Here is a 15,943-nt window from a genome sequence, read left to right as displayed (position 1 = left end):
AAGGCATTTCTAGCATTTCTTACTGTCTTCCAGATTTTTCTGAACGTTCCTTATCTGCTTTCTGCAGTACTTTTAAAAATAAGTCATCATTAGGTTTCAGGGTGGTGAATCAGACATAAATTAGCATGTTTCTTCTCTCACCTGTGTGTCATCAGCTCAGGTATGTGATTTTCAAATTGCTTTATTACCAATAAGAATCTATGCAGATAATCAGTTTTCATAATAAAACCATAAAATGTTATTGATTACAAATGTAAGTCCTCAAAGTAATTTGTACATGTTTATGATCAGTAAGTTGATGTATTACTGGCAGAGGAGAAAGATATATCTTAAGGGGAATTGTGAAATACAGACACATGGAATTAAAGCACAGGAACTTCCTTATTGCACTGAACTACTTTAAAAAAAAACAACAAAAAACCCCCAAAAACCCAAACTGTTTCATAGGTGTCCTTGCCTTCATGCTGGTAGATTGGTCTAGAATATAACTAATATGTTTTTTAACTATTTTTCCATGAGAATAAGCTATAACTTGCCCTCATCCTTCAATAAGTCACTCTGGAGGCTAGTACAAGAGGGCAGGGTTTCAAGCCTATTGGTTTTTTCCCTTGTCCTTTTCACAGATCTCCAGGATTATTTTTCCCAGGTGGGATTTTTTGCATAGCAAAGGCTGACGCTGCGTGACTGACTGCTGCCCTCCAGAGAGGCTGGGCTGTCCTTCAGCTTGAGAGCATGCAGGTTCAGCTTGTTTGTAACAGAGCTGGACACCTCAGTGAAGCCCGTTTACACGGGTGATCTTGGTTCCTTGGTTGAGTGTCACATTTCATGGGCTTTGTGTGAACAACTTCCAGTTGATCATTCCTGAAAATTCAGGAGATGGAAATTGAAAGCCCTTGGTAGCATTCCTGAAAAATTATTCACTATTGTTCAGCATTCATGCTGAGTGTGTGATTCATATGCCAGATATGAATGTGTATTGCACCACCAGAGCCACTTTTATTGGTCCCTTGAAGCCAACCAAGCGTGGGCTGTCTTTGTGTTTGGCTGTGAACATAGAGCGGTGCCAGTTCTGCCTTAAATAGCAAAACTTACGGGGTAAGACTTCCCTGGGGGTGTCATCTGGGGTGTCAGTTATACTTTTTATTTGTGTTCCTTTTCTTACCACTAAGAATACAAAGAAGAAAGGTAAGTAATACGCTTGCTGATTAATTAGACTCTTTCCGAAACTCCATGTGCTAGAAAAGTATTGGGTTAATGACTCCGTGTGCTAGAAAAGTATTGGGTTAATGACCCCGTGAGAACAAATTTAAATAGAGACTGGAGGAATTGAAACAAGATTGACTTCCCCAGGAATTTTGTGAGAACATTCTTTATTCTCTCTTTTTTTTTTAGCTGAGAAAGCTTTTTAGACGCTTGGAAATGTTTCAGTGAATTTTGTGGATTGCAGCAATCCCAGGTGAGAAAACAGGAAGACAGGCATGCTGAGGAGGAGAGAACGGATGATTCTGCCACAGCCCGACAGTCACATGCAGGAAATGCAGTAGGTCCCTCTCGTGCATTATTTGTCCAATGTACCTTATTCACAAAAGCAGCAGTTTTCAGTCTGTGCTGAGCATGGATGCCACTGCCATATACTGTTTCCCTTGATGCTGGAGATCTGTCTGTCACACTTGGTAACACCATGTGTTTCCAGGACACTTTTTCTTTTATATCGTTCCTCTTCATAATGCCACAGCCCCAAAATGCTTCTAAACATTATGGGAAGTTCTGAGTGTTTTAATTTGGGGGGGGATCTTTTGTTTGACTACCCCTGTGTTTTACCCTGTGGCCTGTTCAGCATGCAGGCAGCTCCTGGATCAGTACAAGAGATCTGCAGACAAGTTCTCTGCAGTCATGCCAGGAATGTTGCTTTGGGCAAAACGTAACCTTAAAGTAGTATTAGAAAACTTCACTTAAGTCTACATTGAATGTGTCTGGTACAGAGTAGATGTGTTTTACCCAATTTAGGAACTGGAAAAGCACTAACCATTTGGTAAAACTGATCCTTGGCCATTACAACAGCTCAGCTTCCGAACACGGAGCAAATTGATTTGTTACCAATTCCCCACTGGCTAGTGAGGGTCCCTTTAATCCAGAGGTTAACAGGGGTATTTTTCATTTGTTTGGGTTTTTTTAATCTTGCTGACCAGAGAAGTTACTTAGGAATAGTTGCTGGAAGTTTTAAGATGAGTGTTTTTCTGGGGAGATAAAAATATGCCCAAATGGATGTTACATGCTGTATTAACACAAAAGTGGCTGGGGTTCTATAATTCTGCACAGTATTAGCAAAAAGGAAAAAAATGTAATGGGCAGAGCACAGGTCTGGGACAGCAGAACCAGCATTGTTGTCCTTACCCTGTTTCTCTTTTCACCTGTGCCTGTCCCGGTGGTGGCTGTTGAGCCCCACATTCAGTCTGAGGATGCTCCTCTGTTCACAGGACAGCATTAGCCTTCGGGAAGGGCACTGGGCACCAGCCAGGCAGTGACTGTTGTGTGGTGGGTGTGCTGGGGTAGCACTGCGTCCAGCTGGCAAGATCCAGCTGCTACAGAGTAGTTGAAGTAATGGAGGCATCCCCGCTGAGCTGCTTTGGGACAGAAATTCCTGCAAGAGGCACCACCCCAGCACTTCACTGGCTTTTTTGTATCACACCCTGCCTGGTGCTCAGCTGTAGCTTTATCTAGTCCATAGTTTTGCCCATGTTTTCTTGAGAGGAAGACAAGAAAAATCACTCTCTCTGTGTCCACTGAAGGAGAAGTTCCTTCTGGTCCCTACAGACTACAGGAAGACAGAGCTGGTATTAAATTCCCCATCCAGGAGCTGCTAATTATTGCCTGTGTTAACATTAACTATTTTTTTCATCCCTAGATAAGCCTTCCTGTAATACAAATAAAAATATGTGAGGTCAAGATTGTTCTTTATCTCTGCTCTACGAATGATTAATCCAGGTGTTGTGTTTTAACCCCAGCCAGCAACTAAGCACCACGCAGCCGCTCACTCACTTTCCCTCCACCCAGTGGGATGGGGGAAAGAATTGGGGAAAAAAAAGTAAAACTCGTGGGTTGAGATAAGAACAGTTTAATAGAACAGAAGGGAAGAAAATAATAACAATAATAAAATGACAATAATAATAAAAGAATTGGAATATACAAAACAAGTGATGCACAATGCAATTGCTCACCACTTGCTGACCAATGCCCAGTTAGTTCCTGAGCAGCAATTTGTCCCACAGCCAACTCCCCCCAGTTTATATACTGGGCATGACATCACATGGTATGGAATATCCCTTTGGCCAGTTTGGCTCGGCTGTCCTGGCTGTGTCCCCTCCCAACCTCTTGTGCCCCTCCTGCCTTCTTGCTGGCTGGGCATGAGAAGCTGAAAAATCCTTGACTTAGTCTAAACACTAGTTAGCAACAACTGAAAACATCAGTGTGTTACCAACATTCTTCTCCTACTAAATCCAAAACATAACACTATGCCAGCTACTAGAAAGAAAATTAACTCTATCCCAGCTGAAACTAGGACAACGGGGATAAAGGTATCAACACATCCTGTGTCTGAAAAGTATTTCTCTTTGTCCTTTTATTGTGGTGCTATTGCGATTCAGGCCAAAAGCAAAGCATGTTTAAATTCATGGAAGGCAACTGAGTATCCTGGAGATGAAATAGAAATAAAAGCAACGTGTTCTCCAGCAGGTACCACGAAATGGACTTCTTTTTGTTGTTTTCCTTTCTCTTTCTGAGCTGTGAGAGCAGACTACCGCTCCCCCTTTCCGGGGGGCGTGCAGTTCCTCGCACAGCCCGTTCGGGGGAAGGGAAGGGAAGGGAAGCGAAGCGGGCGGCCGCGGCGGCACTCCGCGGCTATCAGGGCCGGAGGCGGGATCGGGACACCGGGAGGAGCCGCCCCCGGGGCGCGGGTGCCGGTTCCCGGGGCGCCCGCCGCGGACGCCGAGGCAGCTGGCGCGGGCGAGCCGGAGGCAGGCAGCCCTCTCCCGGCAGGCAGGCAGGTAAGGGGCCGGGGCCGGGCGTCTCCGGGGCTTGGGGCCCCTCGCCGCTGCGGCTCTGCGGTCGCGGCAGCGGTTGGTAGGGCCGGAGCTTGCGGGGGTCCGAGCAGGGTCTGCTCCAGCTCTCCGCCGGCGGGGCTGGAAGGTGGAGGAGTCACCCGAACTGCGCGTCTGACAGGCGACTGCAGTTTACTAATGCTGGCTGTTCATTTAGCGTGATAGAACGGTTGCGGCTGGACTGCATGCGTGCTCAGGCATCTACTCGGCTTCTGCTATCTGAGAGGTAAATAGCCACACGGAGCACCGCCCTGACCTTGGTATCAGCCCTGCTGCAGGGCACCTCACAGCTTTATCGCCCCGTTAGTCCCATGTGAGCTTCCGCTGTCTTCAGCTGGAAGGGTTGGTCCCATGGGGGATTAACAGCCGCGTTCTTCCCTGATGTATTTAGCCGGTGTGCCACACTTCAGTCTGTGAGATTGTTGCACCAGCCTTGCGGGGATCGCTAGCTTGCAGCGTGACATTTGCTTTTGCTTTGGTGTAGCTTGCGTGTTGAGTCTGCTAGCTAGTGAATGAATGTGGCACTGCATTTTCCAAGTAGGAGGCTGTGAGTTTTGTATGTTACAATAGGTGATGGGAAGCCAGAAGTACTTTCGTATTAAATAGGTGGGAAAAATCCCAGGTTTAAGTATTCATGCTCTTTGTGGACAATCATTTTGTCATTCCCTCAAAACACGCAGGCTTACTATTTAAATACTACTCTCTTTTTCTCCATTCGCAGCATTGCTTTTTTTTCCTTTATGCCCTAACCTACAAAGGTTGAAACGTTTCTATGCAAAGATTAAATATACATGCAAAAGCCAAATCTTTACATCCAAGATTTTATTGCTAAGTCTCTGTCCCTTAGTAATGCTCCATTAGTTAAGCAAACCTGCAAGCAGTCCATGGTACTGCGTGGGAGCTGTGCTAACTTCTGCTTCCACTGACCTAGCGTCACTACAGTCGTCTCTGCCAGTCCTGGGACTGACAGCAGCCTGATCCTGCTCTGTGTAGCAGAAGCAGCCGGTCAGTAGCTGTAGAGCCATGTTCAAGGTGTGATAGTGTGATGTGTCAGTCCCTGCCCATGCGACACAGCCCTGGTACAGGATAAGGATACCAGCAGGCTGCCTGTGCTAAGCAGTGTAGTTGAAATGGCACCTGTTCCGGGCTGGTATGTCCATACTCCACCCAAAGCAATTTATTTCAGTTTCTAACCCCCCCTGCAGAGTAAGCTTGTCGGGAGGACTTTTATTCTTGCCATGAAAGCGGTAGAGTGGTGAGGTGGTGTGGTATGGCTGTAGGAGCTGACATAACAGGAGCTAGCACTCTATGGCAGTGTCCCCATTCACATTTTTGTGAAATAGCCTCTAATTGTGACTTGTATAGTCTATAGCTTCTTTATGTTCATTGTAGAATAGAACCCTAACGTACTAACGTGTTACACTGCATTTTAATGTAGGTGCATTTTGTCTGAAAAAAAAGGTATTTAGTTTATGTGAAATTATTTGTCCAACAATTTGAAAACTGCATATAAGGATTTTGAAGAGTTAGGAGAAACCTGTGATGAAACTGGTTCTCTTTTCTTCTGAGTGGTTCTTCCCAGCCATTTTCTGGCTTCTTCGATGACTCGCCAGAATATTGTGAATAGCTTTTGTTTTCCCTCAGGGTCATCTTAAATGCTGCTTATGCAAATAGTGATGAGATGACAATATCCTAACAGGAAGTTAAGCTAGAAATTACAAACAGAACAATGCCCTTTTTTTAGTTCAACAACATCATGTTTCTTTAAAATCTTGTTTATTATCTAAAATGACTATATGTGTAGTTTTCACAAGCTTTTCCAACTGAACTTGTGAATGAGACTCCTGTAACTGATAGTACTCATTAAAGTATAATTTGAAGGTTGCATTTAAACTGGATAGGTATCCATTGCAAGTACAGAATAAACAAAGCTTTCTTTTAAGGCAAAAAGTTAGAACTGTTCTAGTAAACAGTATCTCATGCCTCTAATAGATTTGGTGTGGTAGGCTGCCCTTCCACTGAAAGCAGAAAACTAATTCCAAACAGGTACTCAAAAACTGCTTCCTTTTTTTTTGTAACCAGTCATTTCCTTCAAATACAAGTAGCTGGTAATGTTGGTTAATAGACAGACTTAAAAAACTTGTTTTGCAAAGCAAGATTTAGTCCTGCTACATGCAAAGAATGGGATAGTCTGCAGTTAGGAAATTTAGTCACAAGACTGACTTGCACTGGTATGAAGTGATTCTTGCCTTAGCTTTTTTTTCCCCCATAATGGTCAGACTACGAGCTAGGTAATGTCTTTCAAGTGTTAAAGAAATACTGCAGAGTTTTGTTCACGGTTTCTTATTCTTGTTAATCTTTCCTCTCTCTGCCAGGTGTACTGTTCTTACTCTTCAGTTCCTTATTTTTAATTTTAGTAGTTATATACCCCGATTGTTCCTCTTTACCAGTGCTCCTAATTTTCCCAGTGGATTAAGTTTACAAGTTCCCTATTTTTAATTTTAGTAGTTACATACCCCTGATTGTTCCTCTTTACCAGTGCTCATAATTTTCCCAGTGGATTAAGTTTGCAACTTGTGGTCAGAGTTAAGAAAATAAAAGCAACAAAGCAGCACACGAAAAGACTTGCTCTCAAAGGGGTCTCTGGGGAAAGGATTAGGTAATGCAAAATCACTGTGATATGTACTTCAGTCCATAAGAATTGTGGTCCTTTGGGGCCTTTTGGGTGGAGAAGCGGGGATTTGTGTGGTAGATTAGGGAGGATACTATGAATTTCATAGAATTAATGAAGTATCTGAACTTTCATCCACTGCCATTAAGCAAAAACTCTGAAGTGTGCACCACATCTTTATGACACTTTACTGGACACTAAAATTTAACTATATGTTGTAATGATTTTTTTCATGTTTCGGGAGCGTGTTTATAATAAAGGTGTCTAAACTCAAGTGAAGAAGTAGAATCCTGCTTGAGACACTGCAAACACAAAGTGCTTGGCAGTCCTTCTCTAAAAGCTGTATTTAAGCAGCCACAGGTGACAGAAGGGATTTAACTTTCAAACAAAGTGAACAGGATGAAAATATTGTAGTCTTACTGGGGGGGGGGGGGGATATTACAAGAGGAATGTTAAATGGAAAGGACAAGGCAAACAAATGAGTAGGTGCAAAAAATGGATAAAGAGCAGGTGAGGAGCAGAGTTTGTGATGCTGAAGCAGTAGCTGCAGGCAATGGGAGCAGCCAGCCGAAGGCAGAGATAGTCTGACAGTAGGATGTCCCCCATGTCAGACAGACACTATTCTGCCTGCTGCTGCCAGCCTGCCTGCCTGCAGCTCTGCACCCCACTCTCACCAAGAAGGGCTGGGGGGACAGGGAAGATGGGATCTGAATTCTGGTAGGTAGCATTGCACTATGGGACTAGGAAGTACCTTCCTTTGTGAGCTCGAGATCCAAGAAGCTATTGGGAGAGACAGCAGCATTGCGACCATAATGGGGATGCTGTCACTCTCTCCTTTCCATTCCCAGTTTGGTTGTCTGTCCTTTGCCTATGCAGTAGTAAGCAGATGAGTCTTTAGTGCTAGCACATGTCATCTTTCACTGGGAAGATCTTTTGTAGCAGAGGGACAATTTACATTGCTGAAATTGATTGAAGGTCTAAAATAACAAAGTTGACGTTGGCTCCTGTGATTGACTCTGGTGACATCAGTAAAAACACAATGGAAGGCCAGTAAGAGGTGGCATTTGTCAGTGCAGTCTGGGTACTTTGGCAATATGCATAAAAGGTAAGTGACTTTCACTTCCGTGTATGATTCATGCTTGTTTGATTGCTAATATGTCAATTAAAGATCAAGTTTTCTTGAGTGTAGTGTTTGATTAGCATCAGTTCAACAGGTTCTTTAGATTTTCAGAGAGGATTTCCTGGTTTGTTGCAGCAGTGTTGAAACTGTTGGGATTGAGACAGTGGAAGAGTAGTGGTCAGTACCGGAACCTGGTTGCTGATGCAGGATGTTATCTAGTTTTAACTCTGGTCTGTCTGTCAAAGTAATTTTTGGCTTTCAGAAATCAATCTGATTTTTTCAGTATCATGATGTGTGGAACACGTTAAACAGGACAGGGATTCATGAATAAAAATAACTTAGGTAACAGTGAAGTATGTCTGGTCATACCCTACAAAACTAAAAGATTTTTATGGAAATAGAGCACATTCAACCTTCTGAATCAGTTCTTCCATGAGTTCTGTTCCCTTCATTCAACACTAATAAGTCAACTAGGATGTAATGGAACTTACTGTTTCCATTGCTCTTCAACATTTGTGTAATTAGAATTTACTTTATGTAATCCTTTTTACTGAGGGATTACGGTAAAGGACTTGAAGGTCTCAGTGGCTTTCCTGAAACTTGATACCAGGACAAAGTGCTATTTTAGCAAGACATTCATGTTTGTTTGATTTATATTCTAAATGAGGATTAGTGGCTATAGCAAAGAATTACCTGTACAGGAATGGATGAAACTAACCTGGAATATTTTGTCAAGGCTGTTGGTCTGTGACGTGAAGGCAGTTATTTTTCTGGGAAATGATCCAGAAGCTTGAGTCTACACCGTTTGGAGTTTCCTGTTCTATATCACTACAGTGCATGTTGAATGATTTAAGCGGAAAGCACCCATTCTCCACCTATCCTGTAACTTACTTACATATCAATGATTTTTAAACCTTCTGATCTTAAGGCCTTCTGTCCTCCAGAGGAGGAACACAAGATTTGTCTAGTTGCTTGCTGAAATCCAAAACGTCAGCCAACATATGGACACCACTCTGCAAAGGGAAGATTTGTCAGGCTCCTGCTTTCTGTCTTTCTTTTACAAATGACCTCTGTTCTCCAGCATTTTTTTTTTCCTTCTGGAAAATAACTTTTGAAAGGGAAAGCTAAGTCTGAATGTCATAGCTTTTGTTGGAGCTATGGTTTACTGCATCCCATCATAGGTCAAAAAGAAGAGATGGTTTAGCTTGAGCATTACCTGCTTCGGGTTCTTTCCAGTGAACTATGGTCAGAAATTTACAAACTGCCAGTCCATCAAACCCCAAACCAAACCTATAATGTAGGCATCTGATTTGATAAGAAGAGTTTCTCATGATCTTTGGGCTTGGGATGGAGCAAGTGGATGGATTGGCGTGCCACCGGTACACCCTGAGCATGTATGTCATAGACACCTCCATCCCACCCTACAGCATTTAGGTATCAGGTAGCATAGTAATCTTTGAGTGACTACAGCCTCAGTCAAGAAACATATGGGTTATCCGTGTTAATGTTCTTGCTCACTCCAAATGCCTCAAGGTTTGTGATCTAATGCTTTCAGGCCGCAGAGGAAAATCTCTAGTTTTTTCAGGAATGAAATGCAAAGATTTGAATTTGCCTCAGTGTACCTGGGGAATTTATTTAAAATCGTTAAAACTTTGGGAGTGGAGAAGAAACAGTGGCTTCAGATCCTGGGTTCAGTGTTAGACTGTAAATGTCCCTGTGGATTTTCATGGAAATCCTGGCATAAAGCACATCTTAAGACTCAAAGGAAATAAAGTGGATAATGATGCAACCAGTAGACAGTCTGTCCTGGGCATATTTGAGTGTCTTAGCAAGCCTTTATGCATATGCCTAGAGGTCTTTAAAATGAGTAAGAGAAAGAAGTGATGGACATATTTTTTAGCCAGGCTGATCTGTTTCTTTTGGCTTGGTTGTACTTTAGCAAGTTGGTTGATAGAGCTGGTTGATGCTTCCTACTAGCTTTTTTCTGGGTAATGCTGGTTCTACACAACCCATACATTGCCGGCAAAATAGCCATTCCCTCTACAGTTTGAATGAAGACCAGGCAAGTTGACGAGCTCTTTAGATCAGTGCTCAGCTTTCCAGCTGCCTTGCTGGCAGGCTTCCCAGCTTTCTGGATGGCTGAGTCCAAGTGAGATGGGTTCCTGGGAAACCAGTTAAAAAATAGAAAAATGTAATTTTGCACACTCTTCAAAGGGAATTGTCTAAGAATTTTCTTCCCCTGAGAAAGTAATCTTTTCCTTTTTAGCTTTTCATTACAGTTTGAAATGTAGAACACTTTTATAGGGGGAAATTTAGTTTTCCAAACAACTCTGCAGAAGACCATGATTATCTTTTTCAAGAATTGTTTCCATGCTTTTTAATGGAGTATAAGGACAGAATGTACTAATTCCTGAAGAGTTTGTATAAAACTTCATATATATTCTAAGCTAGTTCTCAAAAGATCATCAAGAGCTAAGTGGATCCTGTCAAAGAAAACATACCTCTCAGGAGGTTTAAACTTCCCATGACTTTTATGTAAGAGCCTTCGATTCCTGGGGTGTTTATTGGTTTTCTTTGGAGATAAGGAGAGGAGGCTCTGCTAATTACTTTTCTGAATACATGAGAATCTCACTTTGTCTCTGTAGATGTGAAATTGTTGCCTGAAAAAATCACAAGTTTCACCTAGGGGAGACTATGTTTATAGTTTCTTGTGGCTATAATCACATTCCACTATTTACAGAAGGGATGGGTGATGCACTGTATATTCAAATTGCCTGGTATGCTTTTTTATGGTATGGTTGCTGAAGATGTGCACCTCATAAGCTTAACCTCGGTACCGGGGAAGATTATGGAACGGTTCATCTTGAGTGCGCTCGCGTGGCATGTGCAGGACAACCAGGGGATCAGGCCCAGCCAGCATGGGTTCGTGAAAGGCAGGTCCTGCTTGACCAACCTGATCTCCTTCTGTGACCAGGTGACCCGCATAGTGGATGAGGGAAAGGCTGTGGATGTTGTCTACCTGGACTTCAGTAAGGCCTTTGACCCTGTCTCTCATGGCATACTCCTGAGAAGCGGGTGGCTCATGGCTTAGACAAGTGTACTTTTCGCTGGGTGAAGAACTGGCTGGATGGCCGAGCCCAGAGGGTTGTGGTGAATGGGGTGAAATCCAGTTGGCAGCGGGTCACAAGTGGTGTTCCCCAGAGCTCAGTATTGGGGCCAGTTCTCTTTAATACCTTTATCAATGATCTGGATGAGGGGATCGAATGCACCCTCAGCAAGTCTGCAGACAACACCAAGTTGGGAGGCAGGGTCGATCTGCTCGAGGGTAGGGAGGCTCTGCAGAGGGATCTGGACAGGCTGGATCGATGGGCTGAGGCCAATTGTATGAGGTTCAACAAGGCCAAGTGCCGGGTCCTGCACTTGGGTCACAGCAACCCCACGCAGCGCTACAGGCTTGGGGAAGAGTGGTGGAAAGCTGCCCGGCAGAAAAGGACCTGGGGGTGCTGGTCGACAGCCGGCTGAATATGAGCCAGCAGTGTGCCCGGGTGGCCAAGGCGGCCAACGGCATCCTGGCCTGTATCAGAAATAGCGTGGCCGGCAGGAGCAGGGAGGTGATCATCCCCCTCGTGTACTCGGCACCGATGAGGCCGCACCTCGAGTCCTGTGTTCAGTTTTGGGCCCCTCGCTGCAGGACAGACATGGAGGTGCTGGAGCGTGTCCAGAGAAGGGAACCGAGCTGGTGAGGGGCCTGGAGCACAAGTGTTGTGAGGAGCGGCTGAGGGAGCTGGGGCTGTTTAGTCTGGAGAAGAGGGGGCTGAGGGGAGACCTGATCGCTCTCTACACCTACCTGAAGGAGGTTGTAGCGAGGTGGGTGTCCATCTCTTCTCCCAAGTAACAAGCGATAGGACAATAGGAAATGGTCTCAAGTTGTGCCAGGGGAGGTTTAGATTGGATATTAGGAAAAATTAGGAAAGGGTTGTCAGGCATTGGAACAAGCTGCCCAGGGAAGTGGTTGAGTCACCATCCCTGGAGGTATTAAAAAAAAACGTAGACAAGGCACTTCAGGACATGGTTTAGTGGGCATGGTTGATGGTTGGACTCGATGATCTTGAAGGTCTTTTCCAACCTAAATGATTCTATGATTCTATGATTCTATAACATGCTTCATCATGCTATAATGAAAGCGTAGGCAATATTCTGATTAAAATGTAGGACTTTGAATTCAATCAACCACCTGTGTTTATATGAATTTCTTTGCAGGCCAATGTGCAAAACCTGGGCAGTGTTTTACAACTGTATGTCATACTGCAAGATTTTAGACTGTCTTCCAAGATCTTTAGGTGTGTAAATGACACAATAGTAATTTAAGACCTTCTTTTGGCAAAACGAGAAGATTTTGACAAGCCTTCAGAAACTAGACACTGTATATTTATCCATTTTGAAGATGCTTTTCTTCATGTGATACTACCTTTACTGCAGTAGATATTGCAAAGAAAAACCACTGCAGACAGAAAAGTTGGTTGAGACTGTACCGTTAAATGAGATTCAGCTCTGCTTTTCTGGGAGTGGAGCTGAGTTGAAAGCAGGGTCTGATGGCTTTTGCCAGATGTGTCCTTTATTGTTTATTTTTTTCCTTCCCTGTTGTTGAATAGCTTGGCAGCAGATCAAACTTGGCATGGTGCCTTTAAGAACAAATGCTAAAAATTGCTTCCTTTTTTAATTTTGAGTTTGACTTTTGATTAATTGCAAGAACTACCTGTTTAATATTGATTCTGTTTCTCTGATATAAGGTTCTCTTTTCACTGACTTACCTGGACTTCAGTTCATTAAACTCTGACCACGTTTGGTTTGCTTAAGACTAAAATGGAGCACTCTGTGAGAAATAAAGCTAAACCCAAACCTATTTACAGGATCAAGACATTATATCATTAGAAGAGCCCTCATTAAGAGGGGGTCTCTAAATAATGTCAGCTCTGTACATAGCAGTGGTCCAGTGGGTCCCTTGTTCAGAACTAAGGCTTAGAGATGCCACAGCTAGTAAGGAAGTAGGCAGACCTCACCTCCTCTTTGGTTTTGGAAACGTAGTACTTGGAGAAAATTTGTGTATTTGGTTTTTCCTGTATGAGGAGGAAAGACAGAACTTATTTTCTTCTTCTTAATGTTTTGACATGCTTCTAAAACCTGGCTTCATTGTCAGCGTTGGGGAAGACTTCATGTGGCACTCCAGTTCCTTAGTTTTGTAGAGAACTTACTATGCAGAAATATTAGTTCCTGTTTTACCTGTGACTTCTGGTGGACCCTGATTTCCTGATGGTAAATAGCACAAAGTTAGAACCATTTCCGATTTATATAGTTTCATGTTATTTGTTAGCAGGGTGGCAAAATCTTGTAACTAAGATGTTAAAATGAAGTTCCATTCTTTTCTTTTTGTATGTACCTGCATCTGTTTTGTAATTACGTCTGTAATCAGTCTTCCATGAACATATTAATGAAGCAGTAGAGACGAAAATAAGGACGATTTCATCCCTCAAACCAAGGACTTGTCATGTCTTATTACAATGAAGCCTTTGAAAATCCAGACTACCACTTCTCAGAGACACTGGAAATTGATAGAAGGTGAGTTTATTTAATTTTGCTGTTGTGACTGTGCCATAAGAAATTAAATTCTCTAATTATATGCAGGAGAAAGTTTTTCTCCAGAGTTTTGATTTGTGGAATTATTTTAATCCCTCCTTTATGCTTGCATTCTCAGACACAACTTTTGAAAGCTGTTAACAGGAAGGTGGCGTTCAAGAGAAATGGCATGTTTACTTTTTACATGTTAGATGAATTTATCAGTTAAATGTATTTTAGGATTTATGGCATAATGTCATAGATAGTTTTTTAGTTCCAGTAATTTTCACAATGTGCTATAACCATGGATATCCTCATTTTCCAAGCAGTTATTCCTGTTTGGGTAGAGTCCAACCTAACTTCAGGTGAGAGAAAAGTTTTAGTCTTTCTAATTCAGTTGATGATCAAATCAGAATTATGATGTTGGAGTTCTGAATACAAAATACCTCGCAGTATCAGAGTTTGTTTTATAATGTACTCACATTTGATGATAATAGGTAGCCATTTATTAAGGATATCTATGGAGAGTTTTTGTGGCACTCAGGGTTTTCCTTTTTGTTGCTCACACAGGAGGAGTCCTCAAAAGAATTTGTTCTCTCGCCAAACCCCTTATGATGCTTCACTGCATGGTTTCTGTGGAGAACATGGTAGAAGAGGACAGAACTACCCGCTGGCCATACCAATGGCCTCCATGAGACATAGCTCTGAATACAGTGAAGGTTTACCGGGAGTTAATGTCCTAAGCAGAAGTCTGTATGGAAATTCCATGGGTATGCAATTTCTCATATGAACAGCTTACAGAAACACTGGAACAAATAACCGCTTACTCTGTCCTGAGGGAGTCCTGCAGCTCTGGAAAGCTCAACTCTGTGTATACTTGTATGTGGTGGCAGTGGGGTTTTTTTGCTTTTTTTCCTAGTAGTTCAGATGTTATATTAACAGATCCATGGACTGTCTGTTGTATTAACAGATCAGTAAATACTGACTTGTATGGACTGCATAAGTCGGTGATTACTAGGATGTATGTTGAAGTGAGATATAGGAGTTTTGTTAATGGGAAATATTGCTGTGCTTGCAGTAGAGCTGTATTTGGTCAATAGGGCTTATATTCTGTGTTAGTAAATAATCCATAGCAGTATACAACTTTCTGTATAATTCCGATTCCCTTCAACAGATACTCTTTTCTTTGAGCCTGAGCCAGAACTGGCATATAGCCCACCTTCTACCTTCCATCTGCTGGATCGCCCCTATACCCGCAGAATTTCCAATGTATCAGAAGGTAAGACATAAGGATTCTGGTACATCAGAATATTGCATGTCAGTCTTGGCCCCCATAAAATAATAAATATTTAAAAGCCTTCTGGTTCAGGTGTGAAGATCTTACCATAATAAAAGAATCATAAAGCATAAACTCTCTTTTACTATGCTACATTGTTGTAGCTGAATTTTTCAATATCTTTCTGAAGGTGACGATCTTTGTTTCTTGAGCAATGAAAGATATAATGCCTACCCATTTTAACCCAAACTCCCTATAAGTGGGTCAATATAAAACAAACTTACACAGTTATCTGAAGAGGCTCATTGTAGGAGGAAGTAAGGGGAGGATAGGATGCATTTTTTGAGACTGTCTTTATTGAATTTTTCACTATGTTGGCTCCATGTAAATTCTAGCCTATAATATAAATTAGAGATTTATATTAATTAAAATACAGGGGGTCTGGAATAGTATAATCTGGGTTCTGTTTTAGGCTAGCATAGTAGTTTATTGTTCATGTTCTGGGTCGGAACTGTTCTTCCCATATCATGTAATTTTTCTGTTACAATCAGTTCAGTTCTTCTCTGCTGCTTCTGGAATGTAATTAAGAGTTCTTTTCTGGAATTGTTACCTAGATGCATTGAAAGAACCATCTCTCTGTGCCCCCAAAGTGAGCGATTCTTGTTTTCTTTCTCTTTTTCATCTTTAAGAACATGGTCTTTATGTTAAGATCTGATTTGGCAAAATCCTGTATTCGTATTAAAAAACAATGGTTTTATTGGTACCTGGAAATGCCTCACTCCATGAGTGACCATAGAAATAGGACATTTCCAAACATTAACTATCATGCATGGCTTTTAATACCTGATGGGAAGTTATTAAAGTTTCCAACACAATCAACTACAGGATAAATGTCTGGGTGCTGAAAGTTCAAGAAGTAGCTCCACAAGACGTTTTTCTTTTTCTGATTCTTTTTAATTGCTACAAAGGAAGTTGGTTCAAAGTAGAAATGACATTAACATCAGGGAATCATTAGATCTAAATAGTAAATATGGTGAAGGAGCCTGCACCATGTGCATTAACTAACAGACACATCAGTCAGTTGGGGCCTTCCACACCAGAGGGTCAAGCTCAAAAGGGGGATGTAACATTGCACAGACTGGCCATTAGCTTACTGGGAAGGTGGG

At 42.4% G+C, this 15,943-nt stretch overlaps 1 protein-coding gene across 4 annotated transcripts in view; it reads left to right on the top strand.

Annotated features, from left to right (window-relative positions):
• The first annotated feature begins 9 nt into the window (after nt 1–9).
• TMC5 (transmembrane channel like 5) overlaps nt 10–15,943 on the top strand; it is a 32,953-nt gene continuing 17,019 nt past the window's right edge. Inside the window, exons 1-5 of one of the 4 annotated variants that reach the window (XM_030001438.2) lie at nt 10–160; nt 1,393–1,540; nt 13,359–13,504; nt 14,072–14,271; nt 14,676–14,780. In XM_030001438.2, the coding sequence (XP_029857298.1) occupies nt 13,434–13,504; nt 14,072–14,271; nt 14,676–14,780 (376 nt within the window). In that variant the 5' untranslated portion in view covers nt 10–160; nt 1,393–1,540; nt 13,359–13,433. Of the gene's footprint in view, nt 161–1,392; nt 1,541–3,852; nt 4,044–13,346; nt 13,505–14,071; nt 14,272–14,675; nt 14,781–15,943 lie in introns of those variants that run through there. The other 3 variants (XR_003921461.2, XM_030001437.2, XM_030001436.2) reach the window with 3 other exon arrangements.

Source organism: Aquila chrysaetos, chromosome 25, assembly GCF_900496995.4.
Source record: "Aquila chrysaetos chrysaetos chromosome 25, bAquChr1.4, whole genome shotgun sequence".
Classification (NCBI taxonomy): domain Eukaryota; kingdom Metazoa; phylum Chordata; class Aves; order Accipitriformes; family Accipitridae; genus Aquila; species Aquila chrysaetos.
This window is presented reverse-complemented; position numbering and strand designations above follow the sequence as displayed.